The 22,238-nt window shown below is 48.3% G+C and overlaps 1 protein-coding gene across 2 annotated transcripts in view; it reads left to right on the top strand.

The window, feature by feature from the left end:
- The window catches only part of PLEKHJ1 (pleckstrin homology domain containing J1), a 35,209-nt gene that overhangs the window by 5,548 nt on the left and 7,423 nt on the right, over positions 1–22,238 (top strand). The window contains exons 2-5 of one of the 2 annotated variants that reach the window (XM_077271946.1): positions 9,732–9,799; positions 14,856–14,922; positions 15,140–15,230; positions 21,047–21,110. In XM_077271946.1, the coding sequence (XP_077128061.1) occupies positions 9,732–9,799; positions 14,856–14,922; positions 15,140–15,230; positions 21,047–21,110 (290 nt within the window). Of the gene's footprint in view, positions 1–9,716; positions 9,800–14,855; positions 14,923–15,139; positions 15,231–21,046; positions 21,111–22,238 lie in introns of both variants that reach the window. The other variant, XM_077271945.1, reaches the window with a different exon arrangement.

Here is a 22,238-nt window from a genome sequence, read left to right as displayed (position 1 = left end):
TTTACATTTATACATTACATGTCATATCGCAGTATATTTTGTACAGCACATTAATCTTGTATATTTTCACTTTACCAACGTTTGAAAAAAACCCAGGATGGGTCAAAATGTGACCTATTGCATTGTCCTCCCACTCAGCACTTTGGTGAAGTCCTGAATTGAATAAATACAAGCATTTATTTGAAAGTCTACTTGCGAGTTGACACACATTTCTCGCAGGTATGCTGTGTGGGAGGAGCACTGTACAGCAGAGCGGATGGCACTGTTGGAGGACAACACGTGTGCCATGTGTGTTTGTAATAAGACAATGTTCAGCTCTGCTGTACTGTTATAATCGGGCACAGCTCTGCAGCAGAGGGGCCGCTACTGAGTACTGCCGCTGTAAATGTTTGTAATCACTTTATACTGTGTGCTCTGTGAGATCAGAGCCGAGTGCAAGCCATTACATATCACACTGGTAACTCCCTCTCTGGAAATATTCTAATCTCTGGAGACAGATTATCATGAAGAGAAGTGTCCAGCTCACTTACTAATGGGAGAAACATGGATTTCTCTGGAATAAGACATCGGATCGCAGATATTGAGGTATCATTGTATTCAGCTTCCGATGACCTACTTGCCCATATAGACCGCTTCATCCTTCTGACAGGTTCCCTAATTTCAGAGGATTTGCCAGTTTCCCTAATGTTTGTTTTTATTATAAACATTGTGGGTGTTCTCATTGACAACTGTTGAGTAGTGTTGAGCGATACCTTCCGATATTCAAAAGTATCGGTATCGGATTGGATCGGCCGATATCCAAAAAATATCAGATACCGATACCCGATACCAATACAAGTGAATGGGACATAAATATCGGAATGTAAATCAGCCCTTTCTGTCCTTCTATATGCTGTTCTGGAGGGGGAAGAGTGTTGGCGGTGCGTGGGCGGACACTGTGAGTGTCTGTGTATGCGGGCAGGGTCTGTGCAGGCTTGCCCGGGATCTAATTCTATGCGGCGCTGTATCCGGGCTGCCCAGGCTCTATGCAGCGTGCCGGGGCTCGATGCGGCGTGGGTGGGGGTGTCTGTGTGGCGTGGGTGGGGGTGTCTGTGTGGCGTGGGTGGGGGTGTCTGTGTGGCGTGGGTGGGGGTGTCTGTGTGGCGTGGGTGGGGGTGTCTGTGTGGCGTGGGTGGGGGTGTCTGTGTGGCGTGGGTGGGGGTGTCTGTGTGGCGTGGGTGGGGGTGTCTGTGTGGCGTGGGTGGGGGTGTCTGTGTGGCGTGGGTGGGGGTGTCTGTGGCATTGGGGGTGTCTCTGCGGCGTGGGGGGGTCTCAGTGCGAGCATCGTCCAATGGGACTACAAGTCCCATCGGGCTATGCCTGCTACACTGACAGTGATTGACACATTAGCCAATGATGGGACAGTAGTAGTCCCATCATCCGGCTAATGTGTTGAATGAAAAAAAAAAATACTACATACATACATACATACATACATACATACATACATACATACATACATACATACATACATACATACATACATACATACATACATACATACATACATACATACATACATACATGCTACATACATACATGCTACATACATACATGCTACATACATACATGCTACATACATACATACATGCTACATACATACATACATGCTACATACATACATACATGCTACATACATACATACATGCTACATACATACATACATGCTACATACATACATACATGCTACATACATACATACATGCTACATACATACATACATGCTACATACATACATACATGCTACATACATACATGCTACATGCATGCATGCTACATACATGCATGCTACATACATGCATGCTACATACATGCATGCTACATACATGCATGCTACATACATGCATGCTACATACATGCATGCTACATACATGCATGCTACATACATGCATGCTACATACATGCATGCTACATACATGCATGCTACATACATGCATGCTACATACATGCATGCTACATACAGTACATTAAACATAGATTTCATACTCACCATTACTTGTCATTTTGATCCCCGAATGAAAAAAAACAAACAACCAATATACTCCCTGTCCGCAGAAATCCACGAGTGTCCCACGACGATCTCCCGTGGAGAGCAGCAGCAACAGCTGTTGCAACCGCTCTCCAGGGGCCCCAGGAACACAATGACGGGAGGAAGGTATCCTTCCGCCACTGTATGCCGCCGCCGCTGTAAAAAAAAAAAAGTCCCTAGTCTCACTTTATGGCACTGCTGGCTGACAAATTTTCCCAGGCAGCAATTGCCATAAAGTGACACTTTGAACTCAGGTAACCTCAGTGATGCACTGCAGGAGCCATTGTCTCCTGTCAGTGTGTCACTGAGGGTCCTATAGAGCAGTGACATCACCCGATGTCACTGTTCTATAGGGGAGATCGTCGTGGGACACTCGTTATTAATTGGACTACGGCGGACAGGTAGTATACGGTTTATTATTTTACGTTTTTTGCAGGCTGAAGTATGGTGAAATGAAGAATATTAACCCCTTACTGACCTCGGACGGGATAGTATGTCCGAGGTGAGTTCCTTCTTTGATGCAGGGCTCCGCAGTGAGCCCGCATCAAAGCCGGGACATGTCAGCTGTTTTGAACAGCTGACATGTGCCCGCAATAGCGGCGGGTGAAATCGCGATTCACCCGCCGCTATTAACTAGTTAAATGCCACTGTCAAACGCAGACAGCGGCATTTAACTACCGCATCCGGCCGGGCGGCCGGAAATGACGTCATCGCCGACCCTCGTCACATGATCGGAGGTCGGCGGTGCTTTAGAATGGTAACAATAGAGGTCCTTGAGACCTCTATGGTTACTGATCTCCGGCAGCTGTGAGCGCCACCCTGTGGACGGCGCTCACAGAACACCTGATTTTCTGCTACATAGCAGCGATCTGATGATCGCTGTTATGTAGCAGAGCCGATCGTGCTGTGCCTGCTTCTAGCCTCCCATGGAGGCTATTGAAGCATGGCAAAAGTTAAAAAAAAAAAGTTAAAAAAAATGTGAAAAAAATAAAAAAAAATATAAAAGTTTAAATCACCCCCCTTTTGCCCCCATCAAAATAAATCAATAAAAAAAAAATTAAACCTACACATATTTGGTATCGCCGCGTTCAGAATCGCCCGATCTATCAATAAAAAAAAAAGCATTAACCTGATCGCTAAATGGCGTAACGAGAAAAAAATTCGAAACGCCAGAATTACGTTTTTTTGGTCGCCGCGACATTGCATTAAAATGCAATAACGGGCGATCAAAAGAACGTATCTGCACCAAAATGGTATCATTAAAAACGCCAGCTCGGCACGCAAAAAATAAGCCCTCAACCGACCCCAGATCACGAAAAATGGAGACGCTACGAGTATCGGAAAATGGCGCATTTTTTTTTTTTTTGCAAAGTTTGGAATTTTTTTTCACCACTTAGGTGAAAAATAACCTAGTCATGTTAGGTGTCTATGAACTCGTAATGACCTGGAGAATCATAATGGCAGGTCAGTTTTAGCATTTAGTGAACCTAGCAAAAAAGCCAAACAAAAAACAAGTGTGGGACTGCACTTTTTTTGCAATTTCACCGCACTTGGAATTTTATTCCCGTTTTCTAGTACACGACATGGTAAAACCAATGATGTCGTTCAAAAGTACAACTCGTCCCGCAAAAAATAAGCCCTCACATGGCCAAATTGACGGAAAAATAAAAAAGTTATGGCTCTGGGAAGGAGGGGAGTGAAAAACGAACACGGGAAAACGGAAAATTCCCAACGTCATGAAGGGGTGAAAATACTTCTTCCTAATGTGTGTGTGTTTTATTAACCCTTTTCTTCCTATTGGATTAATAACGGATAGGCGTCTTATTGCCGCCTCTCCGTTATTAACCCGGCTTAATGTCACCTTACAATAGCAAGGTGACATTAACCCCCTCATTACCCCATATCCCACCGCTACACGGGAGTGGGAAGAGAGGGGCTAAGTGCCGGAATTGGCGTATCTTACAGATGCGCCATTTCCGGGGCAGCTGCGGACTGGTATTTGTAGCCGGGGGGGGGGGGCAATATCCATGGCCCCTCTCTAGGCTATGAATATCAGTCCGCAGCTGTCTGCGTAGCCTTTCTGGCTATAAAATATAGGGGGACCCCACGTCATTTTTTTGGGGGGGGTCCCCCTATTTTAATAGCCAGTAAAGGCTACGCAGACAGCTGTGGGCTGATATTCATAGCAGGCTACAAATATTGGCCCCCTCCCGTCGGCTTTCCCCCTCTGGCGCAGAAAATTGCGCGGGAGCCCACGCTGTTTTTTTCGTTTTTTTTTTTTTTTTTTTAATTCAACGCTCATAAAGGCCTCTTTCACACTTGCGTCGGTACGGGTCCGTCGCTATGCGTCGGGCCGACGTACCAACGCACGTTGTGAAATTTGTACACAACGGGGGCAGCGGATGCAGTTTTTCAACGCATCCGCTGCCCATTCTGAAGTGCGGGGAGGAGGGGGCAGAGTTTCTGCTGCGCATAGAAAATGGCGGACGCGACGGACGAAAAAACGTTCACTTGAACGTTTTTTCTTGCCGACGGTCCGCCAAAACACGACGGATCCGTTGCACGACAGACGCGACGTGTGGCCATTCGTCGCGATCCGTCGCTAATACAAGTCGGAAAAAAAACGCATCCTGCGAGCACATTTGCAGCATCCGTTTTTTTTCTCGCCGGATCCTTTTTTTTTCTCGCCAGATCCGTTTTTTTCCCATAGAGTTGTATTAACGCCGGATTGCGCCTGATGGTCACACGTTTCATCCGTTTTTTGCAGGATCCGTCGGACGGAAAACACATAGGAATGGTTTTTGTCCAGTTTTTTCATGCATGTTTCCATTCAAATCATGCGCATTTTCCGTTTATTTATTTTCCAAAAACCTGCACCAAAAACCGCATCAGTTTTTTATGCAGGTTTTGATGCAGTTTTTAATGCAGTTTTTGGTGCAGTTTTTGATGTAGCTTTTTGGTGCAGTTTTGATGCGGTTTTTGGAAAAAAAATAAACGGAAAGTGTGCATGATTTGAATGGTAACATGCATGAAAAAACAGATTCAGAGGCCGGATTCATCACTTCACATCTCAGTTTCATATGTTTTTTTGCCGGATCCGTCGCGCTGTGTGTTTTCGCCGGACAGAAAAAACGTTCCTCTGTATGTGTTATCCGTCAGGCAGAAACAGCTTTTTTGATGGATCCGGCAAAAAAACGGATGAAACGTCTGGCCATCAGGCGCAATCCGGCGCTAATACAACGAGAAAAAACAGATGCGGCGGAAAAAAATGGATCTGGCAGGAAAAAACGGATCCGGCGGTAAAACACGGATCCGGTGGAAAAAAATGGATCCTGCAAAAGTGCTCGCAGGATGTGTGTTTTACCCATAGACTTGTATTAGCGACGTTAGCGTGTTTTGTCGGACTGTCGGCACGAAAAAACGTTCAAGTGAACGTTTTTTTGTCCGTCGCATCCGCCATTTTCTACCGCGCATGAGCGGCAGAAACTCTGCCTCCTCCTCCCCGCACTTCAGAATGGGCAGCGGATGCGTTGAAAAACTGCATCCGCCGCCCACGTCGTGTACAAATTTCAGAACGTGCGTCGGTACGTCGGCCCAACGCATAGCGACGGATCCGTACCGACGCAAGTGTGAAAGAGGCCTTTATGAGCGTTGAATTTAGAGAAAAAAAAAAACGGCGTGGGCTCCCGCGCAATTTTCTGCGCCAGAGGGGGAAAGCCGACGGGAGGGGGCCAATATTTGTAGCCTGCTATGAATATCAGCCCGCAGCTGTCTGCGTAGCCTCTACTGGCTATTAAAATAGGGGGACCCCCCCAAAAAATGACGTGGGGTCCCCTTCTATTTTATAGCCAGAAAGGCTACGCAGACAGCTGCGGGCTGATATTCATAGCCTAGAGAGGGGCCATGGATATTGCCCCCCCCCGGCTACAAATACCAGTCCGCAGCTGCCCCGGAAATGGCGCATCTGTAAGATGCGCCAATTCCGGCACTTAGCCCCTCTCTTCCCACTCCCGTGTAGCGGGATATGGGGTAATAAGGGGTTAATGTCACCTTGCTATCGTAAGGTGACATTAAGCGGGGTTAATAACGGAGAGGCGTCATTAAGACGCCTATCCGTTATTAATCCAATAGGAAGAAAAGGGTTAATAACACGCACACATTAGGAAAAAGTATTTTAATATTCTTCATTTCACCATACTTACCATACTTCAGCGCCTGGAAAAAACGTAAAATAATAAACCATATACTACCTGTCCGCCGTAGTCCAATTAATAACGAGTGTCCCACGATGATCTCCCCTATAGAACAGTGACATCGGGTGATGTCACTGCTCTATAGGACCCTCAGTGACACACTGACAGCAGACAATAGCTCCTGCAGTGCATCACTGAGGTTACCTGAGTTCAAAGTGTCACTTCATGGCAATTGCTGCCTGGGAAAATTTGTCAGCCAGCAATGCCATAAAGTGAGACTAGGGACTTTTTTTTTTTTACAGCGGCGGCGGAATACAGTGGCGGAAGGATACCTTCCTCCCGTCATTGTGTTCCTGGGGCCCCTGGAGAGCGGTTGCAACAGCTGTTGCTGCTGCTCTCCACGGGAGATTGTCGTGGGACACTCGTGGATTTCTGCGGACAGGGAGTATATTGGTTGTTTGTTTTTTTTTCATATTTTTTGCAGATGACAGTGGCTTCGGGGATCAAAATGACAAGTAATGGTGAGTATGAAATCTATGTTTAATGTACTGTATGTATGTATGCATGTAGCATGTATGTAGTATGTATGGATGTATGTAGTATGTATGGATGTATGTAGTATGTATGTATGTAGTTTGTATGTATGTAGCATGCATGTAGTATGTAGCATGCATGTAGTATGTAGCATGCATGTAGTATGTAGCATGCATGTAGTATGTAGCATGCATGTAGTATGTAGCATGCATGTAGCATGCATGTAGTATGTAGCATGCATGTAGTATGTAGCATGCATGTAGTATGTAGCATGCATGTAGTATGTAGCATGCATGTAGCATGTAGCATGCATGTAGTAGGTAGCATGCATGTAGTAGGTAGCATGCATGTAGTAGGTAGCATGCATGTAGTAGGTAGCATGCATGTAGGATGCATGTATGTATGCATGTATGTATGTAGTATGTAGCATTTTTTTTTTTTTTTTGATGACTACTACTGTCCCATCATTGGCTAATGTGTCAATCACTGTCAGTGTAGCAGGCATCGTCCGATGGGACTTGTAGTCCCATCGGACGATGCCTGCACAGACGCACAGACCCCCCGGCAGGCTGTACAGACCCCAGAGAGGCTGCACAGACCCCCCGGCAGGCCGTACAGACCCCGGAGAGGCCGCACAGACCCCCCGGCAGGTCGTACAGACCCCGGAGAGGCCGCACAGACACGCAGTCTCCGCCTACGCACCGCCCACACTCCATTATAGTGATTTTTGCACTGTGGGGACTTTCGATTCCGATATCGCAGAAATATCGGAACTCGGTATCGGAATTCCGATACAGCGAATATCGGCCGATACCCGATATTTGCAGTATCGGAATGCTCAACACTACTGTTGAGAGGTTCCTTTGTTATTCTACCTGGAAATGAATAAATGCCTTGATAAACTACAATGTTACCAGCAGGGGGCGTTTCTCTGCACTGTTGCCACTGATTGGACATGGTCACTTTGTGGGAGCAAGACATGCAGTTGTCCATTTTATACATTTCTAGGGGGAATAAACAGGAATTGCCTAACACCAGGTTCCTTGTTCTATTAATGAGGCAAATTTTGGATGTATTTGTTATTATTATGTTGTTACTATTGTTATTACACCTAATAAAAAAAATATGTATATATACAGTACAGACCAAAAGTTTGGACACACCTTCTCATTTAAAGATTTTTCTGTATTTTCATGACTATGAAAATTGTACATTCACACTGAAGCCCATCAAAACTATAAATTAACACATGTGGAATTCTATACTTAACAAGAAAGTGTGAAACAACTGAAATTGTCTCATATTCTAGGTTCTTCAAAGAAGCCACCTTTTGCTTTGATGACTGCTTTGCACACTCTTGGCATTCTCTTGATGAGCTTCAAGAGGTAGTCACTGGGAATGGTGTTCCAACAATCTTGAAGGAGTTCCCAGTGATGCTTAGCACTTGTTGGCCCTTCACTCTGCGGTCCAGCTCAACCCAAACCATCTCGATTGTGTTCATGGCTGGTGACTGTGGAGGCCAGGTCATCTAGCGTAGCACCCCATCACTCTCCTTCTTGGTCAAATAGCCCTTACACAGCCTGGAGGTGTGTTTGGGGTCATTGTCCTGTTGAAAAATAAATGATGGTCCAACTAAACGCAAACTGGATGGAATAGCATGCCGCTGCAAGATGCTGTGGTAGCCATGCTGGTTCAGTATGCCTTCAATTTTGAATAAATCCCCAACAGTGTCATCAGCACACCATCACACCTCCTCCTCCATGCTTCACGGTGGGAACCAAGCATGTATAGTCCATCCGTTCACCTTTTCTGCATCGCACAAAGACACGGTGGTTGGAGCCAAAGATCTCAAATTTGGACTCATCAGACCAAAGCACAGATTTCCACTGGTCTAATTCCATGTGTTCTTTAGCCCAAACAAGTATCTTCTGCTTGTTGCCTGTCCTTAGCTGTGGTTTCCTAGCAGCTATTTTACCATGAAGGCCTGCTGCACAAAGTCTCCTCTTAACAGTTGTTGAAGAGATGTGTCTGCTGCTAGAACTCTGTGTGACATTGACCTGGTCTCTAATCTGAGCTGCTGTTAACCTGCGATTTCTGAGGCTGGGGACTCGGATAAATTTATCCTCAGAAGCAGAGGTGACTCTTTGTCTTCCTTCCTTCCCTGGGGCGGTCCTTATGTGAGCCAGTTTCTTTGTAGCGCGTGATGGTTTTTGCACTGCACTTGGGGACACTTTCAAAGTTTTCCCAATTTTTCAGACTGACTGACCTTTATTTCTTAAAGTAATGATGGACACTCATTTTTCTTTACTTAGCTGCTTTTTTTCTTGCCATAATACAAATTCTAACAGTCTATTCAGTAGGACTATCAGCTGTGTATCCACCAGGCTTCTGCACAACACAACTGAAGGTCCCAACCCCATTTATAAGGCAAGAAATCCCACTTACTAAACCTGACAGGGCACACCTGTGAATTGAAAACTATTCCTGGTGACTACCTCTTGAAGCTCATCAAGAGAATGCCAAGAGTGTGCAAAGCAGTCATCAAAGCAAAAAGTGGCTACTTTGAAGAACCTAGAATATAAGCCATAATTTCAGCTGTTTCACACTTTTTTGTTAAGTATATAATTCCACATGTGTTAATTCATAGTTTTGATGCCTTCAGTGTGAATGTACAATTTTCATAGTCATGAAAATACAGAAAAATCTTTAAATGAGAAGGTGTGTCCAAACTTTTGGTCTGTACTATATATATATTATATTTTTTTTTAATTTATTTATTTGCACATGTTCTAATATTTATTCATCAAGCATGCATCAGTACGGGTTTCCCTCCGCTGCCTGTGCAGTTTATACCTTGAGAGGGACAGTTTTACTCAATAATTCATACTAATACAATTATTACTGGTTTTGTTTTAACACAGTTTCTCTTTATTCAGTAATGAAGAAGCGTCTGGTGAAATTGGTGGTGAATTTTCTGTTTTACTTTCGGGCGGATGAAGAGGAGGTGGGTGAATGGAGTCTGCTGCTTTCTCTTAAGGCCCCGTCTCACATAGCGAGATCGCTAGCGAGATCGCTGCTGAGTCACAAGTTTTGTGACGCAACAGCGACCTCCATAGCGATCTCGCTATGTGTGACACGTACCAGCGACCCGGCCCCTGCTGTGAGATCGCTGGTCGTGTCGGAATGGCCTGGACGTTTTTTTGGTCGTTGAGGTCCCGCTGACATCGCTGAATCGGTGTGTGTGACACCGATCCAGCGATGTCTTCACTGGTAACCAGGGTAAACATCGGGTTACTAAGCGCAGGGCCCCGCTTAGTAACCCGATGTTTACCCTGGTTACCATCGTAAATGTAAAAAAACCCAAACATTACATACTCACATTCCGGTGCACGTCAGGTCCCTTGCCGTCCGCTTCCCGCACTGACTGACTGCCGGCCATAAAATGAAAGTACAGCACAGCGGTGACGTCACCGCTCTGCTGTTAGGGCCGGCGCTCAGTCAGTGCAGGAAGCGGACGCCGGGGGACGCGAAGGTGAGTATGTACTGTTTGTTACTTTACATTTTACACTGGTAACCAAGGTAAACATCGGGTTACTAAGCGCGGCCCTGCGCTTAGTAACCCGATGTTTACCCGGGGACCTCGGCATCGTTGGTCGCTGGAGAGCGGTCTGTGTGACAGCTCTCCAGCGACCACACAGCGACTAAACCGCGACGCTGCAGTGATCAGCATCGTTGTCTGTATCGCTGCAGCGTCGCTAAGTGTGACTTTGTCTCTTTAGTCTTTATATTCATCTCTTTGTAGTCTGAGTTGGTGGAGCATTTCTATGATTGCAATGTGTTCATTTACTGAGATTCTTAAGCCCTGGTTCATCAAGATAGGTGTTCTTCACTTTGGCCATCTTGATGGGACGTGCTGGAGTCGGAGGTGTCTGATTCATTAAGGAGAGCATGCCTCTTATTGAATACGGAGTTTCTGAACAGTGGTGTATGCCTCTGTGTGCACCTTACCACAAATTTTACTGCAGTCAGTGACTGGAGTAGGATTTGTGGTGTAAAGAACTCACAGCTTATCACGAATTGGACAAGCTTTGCCTTCACGTCTACATCCTACCCCAGCTCCACCCATTATGAGGAGTGTGGGAAAATACTACAAGTCTAAAAAAAAATGGAGGGAAAAAACCTTAAAAACTTTCGTTGAGCAAGGATGACAGTAGTACAGGTCAGGTTGCCAATCTTCAGTCGGTAGGAAACCTTTAGGCCATGTGCACACGTTCAGGATTTTTCGCGTTTTTTTCGCGTTTTTTCGCTATAAAAACGTGATAAAAACGCGAAAAAAACGCTTACATATGCCTCCTATTATTTACAGGGTATTCCGCATTTTTTGTGCATATGTTGCGATTTTTTTCCGCGAAAAAATCGCATCGCGGAAAAAAAAGCAACATGTTCATTAAAAATGCGGAATTGCGGGGATTCCGCACACCTAGGAGTGCATTGATCTGCTTACTTCCCGCACGGGGCTGTGCACACCATGCGGGAAGTAAGCAGATTATGTGCGGTTGGTACCCAGGGTGGAGGAGAGGAGACTCTCCTCCACGGACTGGGCACTATATAATTGGTCAAAAAAAAAAATTAAAATAAAAAATAGGCCTATACTCACCCTTTGATGGCCCCCGGAGTGTTCCCGCCTCTCCGGTGCATGCTCTCTCTTCGGTTCCTATAGATGGTGTGGTTCAGGACCTGTGATGACGTCACTGTCTTGTGATTGGTCACGTGACCGCTCATGTGACTCACGTGACCAATCACAGGTCCTGAACCACACCGGCATCTATAGGAACGGACGCCGCTGAGGAGATCGTCTGGGTGAGTATAACCATTTTTTTATTTTTTTTTTAATTATTTTTAAACATTCTATCTTTTACTATAGATGCTGCATAAGCAGCATCTATAGTAACAAGTTGGTCACAGTATGTTTGACAAGTGTGACCAACCTGTCAGTCAGTTTTCCAAGCGATGCTACAGATCGCTTGGAAAACTTTAGCATTCTGCAAGCTAATTACGCTTGCAGAATGCTAAAAAAACGTGAAAAAAACCGCAAAAAAAAAAAAATGCGGATTTCTTGCAGAAAATTTACGGTTTTCTTCAGGCTATTTCTGCAAGAAATCCGGACGTGTGCACATACCCTTAGGGTTGTATGTAGGGCTTATTTAGCTATCCTATTTTTCTTGTGGCTGTGCTGGTGTTATCTGTGTGGTCATTCCTTCAGCCTAAGCCCATTTAGGTGTATAAATGGATTAGGGCTGTACACCAATTTTTCACTCCCAATATCCCTTTATACATTGTCATGTTATATTTTATGATGTATGGGAACGTCATTGAGCTTTTTTAACCCCTTCATGACCTTGGGATTTTCTGTTTTTCCGTGTTCGTTTTTCACTCCCCTCCTTCCCAGAGCCATAACTTTTTTATTTTTCCGTTAATATGGCCATATGAGGGCTTATTTTTTGTAAAAAAGTTGTACTTTTGAACGACATCATTGGTTTTACCATGATGTGTACTAGAAAATGGGGAAAATAATTCCAAGTGCGGTGAAATTGCAAAAAAAGTGCAATCCCATGCGTGTTTTTTGTTTGGCTTTTTTGCTAGATTCACTAAATGCTAAAACTGACCTGCCATTATGATTCTCCAGGTCATTACGTGTTCATAGATAAAAAATAACCTAGACATGTTTGGTGTCTTAAGTGGTGGAAAAAAAAAATAAAAAATTGTGCCATTTTCCGATACCCTTATCGTCTCCATTTTTCGTTATCTCGGGTTGGGTGAGGGCTTATTTTTTTCGTGCCGAGCTTGCGTTTTTAGTGATACCATTTTGGTGCAGATACGTTCTTTTTATCGCCCGTTATTGCATTTTAATGCAATGTTACAGTGACCAAAAAGCGTAATTTTGGCGTTTCAAATTTTTTCTCGCTACGCCATTTAGCGATCAGGTTAATCCTTTTTTTATTCATCAGGCAATTCTGAATGCGGCGATGCCAAATAGATGTGTATTTGATTTTATTTTTATTGTTTTATTTTGAATGGGGCGAAAGGGGGGTGATTTACTATATATATATATATATATATATATACACACACACACACACACACACACACACACACACACACACACACACACACACACACACACACACACACACACACACACACACACACACACACACACACACACACCGGCCACTTTATTAGGTACACCTGTCCAACTTCTTGTTAACACTTAATTTCTAATCAGCCAATCACATGGCGGCAACTGAGTGCATTTAGGCATGTAGACATGGTCAAGACAATCTCCTGCAGTTCAAACCGAGCATCAGTATGGGGAAGAAAGGTGATTTGAGTGCCTTTGAACGTGGCATGGTTGTTGGTGCCAGAAGGGCTGGTCTGAGTATTTCAGAAACTGCTGATCTACTGGGATTTTCACGCACAACCATCTCTAGGGTTTACAGAGAATGGTCCGAAAAAGAAAAAAAATCCAGTGAGCGGCAGTTCTGTGGGCGGAAATGCCTTGTTGATGCCAGAGGTCAGAGGAGAATGGGCAGACTGGTTCGAGCTGATAGAAAGGCAACAGTGACTCAAATCGCCACCCGTTACAACCAAGGTAGGCCTAAGAGCATCTCTGAACGCACAGTGCGTCGAACTTTGAGGCAGATGGGCTACAGCAGCAGAAGACCACACCGGGTACCACTCCTTTCAGCTAAGAACAGGAAACTGAGGCTACAATTTGTACAAGCTCATCGAAATTGGACAGTAGAAGATTGGATTGGTCTGATGAGTCTCGATTTCTGCTGCGACATTCGGATGGTAGGGTCAGAATTTGGCGTAAACAACATGAAAGCATGGATCCATCCTGCCTTGTATGGAGCATCTTTGGGATGTGCAGCCGACAAATCTGCGGCAACTGTGTGATGCCATCATGTCAATATGGACCAAAATCTCTGAGGAATGCTTCCAGCACCTATGCCACGAAGAATTGAGGCAGTTCTGAAGGCAAAAGGGGTCCAACCCGTTACTAGCATGATGTACCTAATAAAGTGGCCGGTGAATGTATATATATGTATATATATGTATATATATGTATATGTATATATGTATATGTATATATATATATAAATATAGAGAGATAATTTATTTATTTTTTTTTTTTTACTTTTGCCATGGTTCAATAGCCTCCATGGGGGGCTAGAAGCTGGCACAACTGGATCGGCTCAGCTACATAGGAGCGATCATCAGATCGCTCCTATGCAGCTGAATTACAGGCTTGCTATGAGTGCCGACCACAGGGGGGCGCTCACAGCAAACCGGCATCAGTAACCATAGAGGTCTCAAGGACCTCTATGGTTACTATCCTGACGCATCGCTGACCCCCGATCATGTGACGGGGGTCGGCGATGAGCGCATTTCGCGGCCGTAAGCCGTAGTTAAATGCCGCTGTCAGCGCTTGACAGTGGCATTTAACTAGTTAATAGCGGCAGGTGGATTCGCGATTTCACCCACTGCTATTGCGGGCACATGTCAGCTGTTCAAAACAACTGACATGTCGCGGCTTTGATGTGGGCTCACCGCTGGAGCCCTGCATCAATGCGGGGGTTCTGACCTTGGACGTACTATCCCATCCGAGGTCAGAAAGGACTTAATATTGTTTATAAAGTTGTCTTAAGGGTTTTTTTTTTCCTTTGTAATTCTATTCTTTATAAAAAATCGTGTCACCCCCCCCCCCCCCCCCCCCCCTTAACTTTGAGCTTTTTTTTCTATGCAAGTCTCAAAAATTGTATGTAACTCTGCATTGCACGAAAACTTGTGGCCTAATGGCTTTGATGAATCGGCCCCTTAGTGTTCCCAGCGACCAGCAGCATCTGACTGAAGGTTCTGGGTGCTGGGTTACACGGGGAGTCTATCATTGTGTCCTGTGCTCTACACCAAGCACAGGGTGTAGGTTATGCTTCAAGGATTCTTATAAATTGTACCATCCTCCTTACATAACGGAGCTGTTTCTTCTGTTACTACAGCCCATTGGAGCACTGCTTTTAGAACACTGCATAGTGAAGAAGGAAGAGGAGAAAAGCTTCTTAATATGTGAGTACTACCTTGTCTTCATCGACTCTGATAGACATTAGACAGATGAATGGGTGTATTATATCCGCAGGACACAACAATGATCTGACAGGTTATAAATGATCCTAAAACTGTGGCAGAAGTGAGGGCTCGGACCGTCGGCATGATCGGCTTCCAGTCTTCTGTCTTTAACCATCTTCAGTTGTCCTTTAGTTCTTACCTTTGTCTTGCTCTCCAGCCTTCATCGATGAGCCGGACAGAAGGTACACGTTTGAATGCATCAGTCAGGAACAGCGTGACGAATGGGTAGACGCGCTGACCAATGCCAGGTGAGGACTGACTTGGTGGATGAACAAGGAAAACCTCTCGGCTGTAAAGGGAACCGGTCACCAGGTTTGGCCGATACGAGTTCAGGCCTGATGTACACCATTCTATAATGCTGTATGTCTGCCCCCAACCCAAGCTGTAAGAGAAGAAAAAAAACTTTTTTTTTGTCATTGCTTTTACTACTGTTGACTACCCTAGAGCTTCTGTGGAGGGCTTAGGCAGAACTGTAAAAAGTTTGTGAAAGTCGTGCAAAAAATTACTATATATAATTTTTTTTTTTTTTAATTATTCCAATAGAAGGACTGTTCTCACATGAAGTTTCTGGGCTGGGGCTGTGTGCTTACCTCAAGATTTTTGCCTCATTTCCTTCATCTTCCTCCTCCCTCCCTTTCTCCATGCCCCTACTCCCTGTTAAACCCCCCATCCCTCGTCTCCCTTCTAACCCCCTCTCAAAAAATTTTTTTTTTTCCTTCCTTCTACTCATAGTTCCATACTCATATGGATTCCCACGTATGTTTTTTTTTTTTTTTTTTTTTGTACCTCTTTCTTTCTAACCTCTATGTTGGAATGTTGACATTTTCAGAAAAATTCTTCATTTGCTGATATGAAACCTTTTTGTTTTCTTTCTTTCAGTTGAAATGTTGCGCGACCTGTTTATATTTCCCAATGGAAACTGTTAACTTTAAAAGCTTTAAGTCCTGCGTGACTTGTTTGATCATAATATACTAGCTATTGAACCCGTTCTACGCCCGGGTGGCGAGCATTTATATTGGAATATGGTCTCCATCCTGGTATGTGCTGCTCCTATCCTGTCATATGCTGCTCCATCCTGCGCCCCCATCCTGTCATGTGCTGCTCCACCGTGTCATGTGCTGCTCCATCCTGCGCCCCCATCCTGTCATGTGCTGCTCCACCGTGTCATGTGCTGCTCCATCCTGCATCCCCATCCTGTCATGTGCTGCTCCACCGTGTCATGTGCTGCTCCATCCTGCGCCCCCATCCTGTCATGTGCTGCTCCACCGTGTCATGTGCTGCTCCATCCTCATCCTCATCCCCATCCTGTCATGTGCTCCCATCCTGCGCCCCCATCCTATCACGTGCTGCTCCATCCTGCGCCCCCATCAGTGCGGGCGGCTGTGCTGAGTGCGGGCGGCTGTATGTGGCTGTGCTGAGTGCGGGCGGCTGTATGTGACGTGGCTGTGCTGGGTGCGGGCGGCTGTGCTGGGTGCGGCAGCTGTGGACGGCTGTGCTGGGTGCGGCGGCTGTGCTGGGTGCGGCGGCTGTGCTGGGTGCAGCGGCTGTGCGTGGCTGTAGGCGGCTGTGCGTGGCTGTGGGAGGCTGTGCTGGGTGCGGCGGCTGTGGGCGGCTGTGCTGGGTGCGGCGGCTGTGCTGGGTGCGGCGGCTGTGCTGGGTGCGGTGGCTGTGCTGGGTGCGGCGGCTGTCCGTGGCTGTAGGCGGCTGTGCGTGGCTGTGCTGGGTGCGGAGGCTGTGCATGGCTGTGGCGGCTGTGCGTGGCTGTGCTGGGTGCGGCGGCTGTGCTGGGTGCGGCGGATGTGCTGGGTGCGGCGGCTGTGCTGGGTGCGGCGGCTGTGGGTGGCTGTGCTGGGTGCAGCGGTTGTGCGTGGCTGTGGGCGGCTGTGCTGGGTGCAGCGGCTGGCGGCGGCTGTGCGTGGCTGTGGGCGGCTGCGTGGCTGTGGGCGGCTGTGCTGGGTGCGGCGGCTGTGCTGGGTGCGGCGGCTGTCCGTGGCTGTGGGCGGCTGTGCGTGGCTGTGGCGGCTGCATGGCTGTGCTGGGTGCGGCGGATGTGCTGGGTGCGGCGGCTGTGCTGGGTGCGGCGGCTGTGGGTGGCTGTGCTGGGTGCGGCGGCTGTGCGTGGCTGTGGGCTGTGCGTGGCTGTGGGCGGCTGTGCTGGGTGCGGCGGCTGTGCTGGGTGCGGCGGCTGTCCGTGGCTGTAGGCGGCTGTGCGTGGCTGTGCTGGGTGCGGAGGCTGTGCATGGCTGTGGCGGCTGTGCGTGGCTGTGCTGGGTGCGGCGGCTGTGCTGGGTGCGGCGGCTGTGGGTGGCTGTGCTGGGTGCAGCGGTTGTGCGTGGCTGTCTGCGGCTGTGCTGGGTGCGGCGGCTGTGGGCGGCTGTGCGTGGCTGTGCTGGGTGCGGCGGCTGTGCGTGGCTGTGGGCGGCTGTGCGTGGCTGTGGGCGGCGCTGCTGGGTGCGGCGGCTGTGCTGGGTGCGGCGGCTGTCCGTGGCTGTGGGAGGCTGTGCATGGCTGTAGGCGGCTGTGCGTGGCTGTGGCGGCTGTGCATGGCTGTGCTGGGTGCGGCGGCTGTGCTGGGTGCGGCGGCTGTGCTGGGTGCGGCGGCTGTGGGTGGCTGTGCTGGGTGCGGCGGCTGTGCGTGGCTGTGGGCTGTGCGTGGCTGTGGGCGGCTGTGCTGGGTGCGGCGGCTGTGCTGGGTGCGGCGGCTGTGGGTGGCTGTACGTGGCTGTGGGCGGCTGTGCTGGGTGCGGCGGCTGTGCGTGGCTGTGGTCGGCTGTGCTGGGTGCGGCTGTGCGTGGCTGTGGGCGGCTGTGCGTGGCTGTGGGCGGCTGTGCTGGGTGCGGCGGCTGTGTGTGGCTGTGGGCGGCTGTGCTGGGTGCGGCGGCTGTGCGTGGCTGTGGTCGGCTGTGCTGGGTGCGGCGGCTGTGCGTGGCTGTGGGCGGCTGTGCTGGGTGCGGCGGCTGTGCGTGGCTGTGGTCGGCTGTGCTGGGTGCGGCGGCTGTCCGTGGCTGTGGGCGGCTGTGCGAGGCTGTGCGTGGCTGTAGGCGGCTGTGCGTGGCTGTGGCGGCTGTGCATGGCTGTGCTGGGTGCGGCGGCTGTGCTGGGTGCGGCGGCTGTGGGTGGCTGTGCTGGGTGCGGCGGCTGTGCGTGGCTGTGGGCGGCTGTGCTGGGTGCGGCGGCTGTGCGTGGCTGTGGGCGGCTGTGCTGGGTTCGGCGGCTGTGCGTGGCTGTGGTCGGCTGTGCTGGGTGCGGCGGCTGTGCGTGGCTGTGGGCGGCTGTGCTGGGTGCGGCGGCTGTGCTGGGTGCGGCGGCTGTCCGTGGCTGTGGGAGGCTGTGCGTGGCTGTAGGCGGCTGTGCGTGGCTGTAGGCGGCTGTGCGTGGCTGTGGCGGCTGTGCATGGCTGTGCTGGGTGCGCCGGATGTGCTGGGTGCGGCGGCTGTGCTGGGTGCGGCGGCTGTGCGTGGCTGTGGGCGGCTGTGCTGGGTGCGGCGGCTGTGCGTGGCTTTGGGTGGCTGTACGTGGCTGTGGGCGGCTGTGCTGGGTGCGGCGGCTGTGGTCGGCTGTGCTGGGTGCGGCTGTGCGTGGCTGTGGGCGGCTGTGCTGGGTGCGGCGGCTGTGGTCGGCTGTGCTGGGTGCGGCGGCTGTGCGTGGCTGTGGGCGGCTGTGCTGGGTGCGGCGGCTGTGCGTGGCTGTGGTCGGCTGTGCTGGGTGCGGCGGCTGTGCGTGGCTATGGGTGGCTGTGCGTGGCTGTGGGCAGCTGTGCTGGGTGCGGCGGCTGTGCGTGGCTGTGGGCGCCTGTGCGTGGCTGTGGGCGGCTATGGTCGGCTGTGCTGGGTGCGGCGGCTGTGCGTGGCTGTGCTGGGCGCGGCGGCTGTGCTGGGTGCGGCCATTTTCTTGGTCCTGCTCCCGGAGTCGGCGCCTGCGCAGTCCGCGCTTTCCGGCGCCATTTTCTTGAAGACACTGCAATGTGTCTTCAAGAAAATGGCGCCGGAAAGCGCGGACTGCGCAGGCGCCGATTCCGGGAGCAGGGGGACAGTCACGGCCCGGAAGCGCGTCGGTGGAACGGGTCAGGTAAGTATACTCACCCTCCGCCTCCTGGCTCGTCCCTGCTTGTCCGGTGGAGATCGCGGTGTGCGTTCAGCGCTTACGCATACCGCGATCTCCTGGGAGCGTCGCTCTGTGCGGTCCAGACTGCGCCGGCGCTTGCGCTTGCGCAGTCTATAGAGGCTTCGGACAGAGTGACGCTCCCAGCGTTATATTATAGATTTGGTCGAATGTTGTGGTTTTTTTGGGTTCTCACTATTGATTAATAGAAACAATTGAACATCAAAAATTACTATTTTGACATGGATAACACCTTTATGATTTAACACTAACACGCATTGGCGGGGGGCTTGTCATTCCATGCACTTGTGACGTGATTGCGCTGCTATGCGTGCAGAGGGACTGCTGTAGACCCCAGTGCCTGTCATTGTGATACTTCTGTGAAGGCCAGTGTTTAGCTGCCTTCATGGTAGATAATGATTTTAGCTCTACATGGCAGTGCTGATTAATGAGCGAAAGTGCTTGGATAAGGTGTTATCAGAGGATGCTGAGTGTCTTAAGCCATGTGCCTGTTAGGTAATCTCTGCATGTGTTGCTGCTGTCAAACAGCCACGAGACATGCAGGCATTGGGGCCTGAACATGTATTTATTCAAACACATCAAAGTCACTCAGATAACACAATATCTGCTCATCACTAGTCTTATGTATTGCTATGAATAGTACAAGTGATCGGATGACTGCAGATTCAAGTCCACTCAGGGGAATTCACAAGTTCAGTAGAAAGTGAGACTTTTTGAGAAGAGAATATATATATATATATATATATATATATATATATATATATATATATGTTTATTTATTTTTTTTTAAATGCTAATGTGCAAATCGCCCCCGTTTTGCCCCATTAAAAATTAAACAATTACAAAAATAAAAAATAGACATTTGGTATCGCACTTTAAATAAAAAAAAAAATAAATAAAATTAATTTGATCGCTAAATGGTTTAACAAGAAAAAATCAAAATACCAGAATTTTTTTTTTGGCCTTCGCAACATGGCTGTAGAGGTAATCCCAACATCAAATTTCCCCTAAATGTGCATCAGGATAAAATAAGCCTTTGCACAGCACAATATCCAGAAAATTGAAAACTTTATGCATCTCGGAAAATAACCGAAGCAAATTTTTATTTTTTTTTTAAATTTAAAAAAAAAATAAAATTCTCCACTTCAAAAAAAAAAAAAAAAAGGAAAAAAGACCAAAAAAAACTGTTTGGCATCTGCATAATTGTACTGACCTCGAAAATGTCATTGCCAGTTTTACGCTATAGTCGACAGGGTAAATAAAACTAAAAGCAATTGTGGAATTACACCTTTTATGCAATTTCAACGCACTTGGATCTTTTTTTTTTTTAATCTGATTAAAATGATGTAATTCAAATATACAATTTGTCCCACAAAAAACAAGCATTAACACAGCTATATTAACAGAAAAATACAAAAAAAAGCAATGGCTCTTGGGGAAAAGGAGTGGGGGAAATAGTCTGGTTATAGAAGGGTTAAATTAAAGATGTTTTCTGGTTTCAGTAAACTATTGTCCTTAGGTGAAGTAGTGTTTAATGAAACAAATATGTATATTACCCATTACTTGCCTTCCTGGGGTCAAATGCGATGTCTATGCCACTGCGTCATCACGTCGACAACGCTACTGCCGATCACTGAGCTTTGTGGCTCGTGCCATCTGTATTGGCAGAACTTGTGAGCTCAGTCTTTGGCTATAGCACTGCTGACATGACATCAGTGCGGCAGGCAATAAAAGAATGGGGTAGTGGTGAGGACTCTGTGCTGGACCCAGGGAGGAGAAGTAATGTTGGTTTTGTGGGGTTTTTTTTGTTTGTTTTGTTCTTTGCTTTTACACTTGTACTCGCTTGGGGATCAGTTTACTAAAATTGTCAATTGCTTGGAACACTACTTTTTTTTTTTTTTTCTTTTGTTCTGTCCTTTGAGTGTCTGTTGTTGTGTTTCAGCTACGAGTTCATGAGGAAAAGTCTCCTGTTTTATAGGAATGAGATTCTGAAGATTAGTGGGAAGGTGAGTAGCGAGGGTTGATTTGACCATTCCTTGGGGCTTCTGTTTGATGAGTGACTTAGGCTACGTTCACATTTGCGTTGTGCGCCGCAGCGTCGGCGCCGCAACGCCCAACGCAAACAAAAACGCAGCAAAACGCATGCACAACGCTGCGTTTTGCGCCGCATGCGTCTTTTTTTTCATTGATTTTGGACGCAGCAAAAATGCAACTTGCTGCGTCCTCTGCGCCCGGACGCGGACGCCGCAGGGACGCATGCGGCGCAAAATGCAAGTGCGACGCATGTCCATGCGCCCCCATGTTAAATATAGGGGCGCATGACACATGCGGCGGCGCCCGACGCTGCGGCGCCGACCGCAAGTGTGAACGTAGCCTTACATGGCTTTCTTTATCGCCTCTCATTGGGGGACACGGGAACCATGGGTGTATGCTGCTGCCACTAGGAGGCTGACACTATGCAAATAAAAAAGTTATCTCCTCCTCTGCAGTGTACACCCCACCGACTGGCATTATACCTCTTCAGTTTAGCTTAGTGTCAGTAGGAGGTGGACACGGGTCTTTCATTAGACCCTTATCTACCTCAATGTGCGTCGTTTCTTTTCAGGTTTTTCCGGAAGGGATACAGGGTGAACAGTCACACCTGTATTCCCACAAGGCGGACTATGAGTACGGCGTGTACTGCCACCCCGTATCCTCATAGATCCCTCTCCAGGACCAAGAGCCTAGCACACAAGCGTGCTCAGAAGTCCGGTCCTGGCCCCGTCCCCCACCCACTCGCCCACCAGAGCCTGTCGGTTGGAGGAGACGAGGACGTCCATCACCAGCTCCCATGGACGTCTGAGACATTCTCCAAGGTTCAAGGTTAGTAGCGGACGACGTGGGATGTTTTTTTAGGTGAGTATTACTCTAGTCCCGGGGGTCCCTTGAATTCAGTGTTCCAGGCCACCGTTCAGCAGGGATCATCGCTGCATTTGCAGCACCTTTTCTGTTCTCTGCGTGGTGGTACTGTCTGGCGCGGCAGCCTTTCTGCCAGCCGCGCTACTTTCCTGCATCTGAGCACCGCTGCTGCCCTAACCGGCGGTCTCCTTTTTCCTAAATCAGGCCCCGGCTTCCTTTGGGGCCTACTTGCGCAC

Source organism: Ranitomeya variabilis, chromosome 1 (assembly GCF_051348905.1).
Source record: "Ranitomeya variabilis isolate aRanVar5 chromosome 1, aRanVar5.hap1, whole genome shotgun sequence".
Classification (NCBI taxonomy): domain Eukaryota; kingdom Metazoa; phylum Chordata; class Amphibia; order Anura; family Dendrobatidae; genus Ranitomeya; species Ranitomeya variabilis.
The sequence above is the reverse complement of the archived record's forward strand: the minus strand, read 5'-3'. Positions and strand labels throughout refer to the sequence as shown.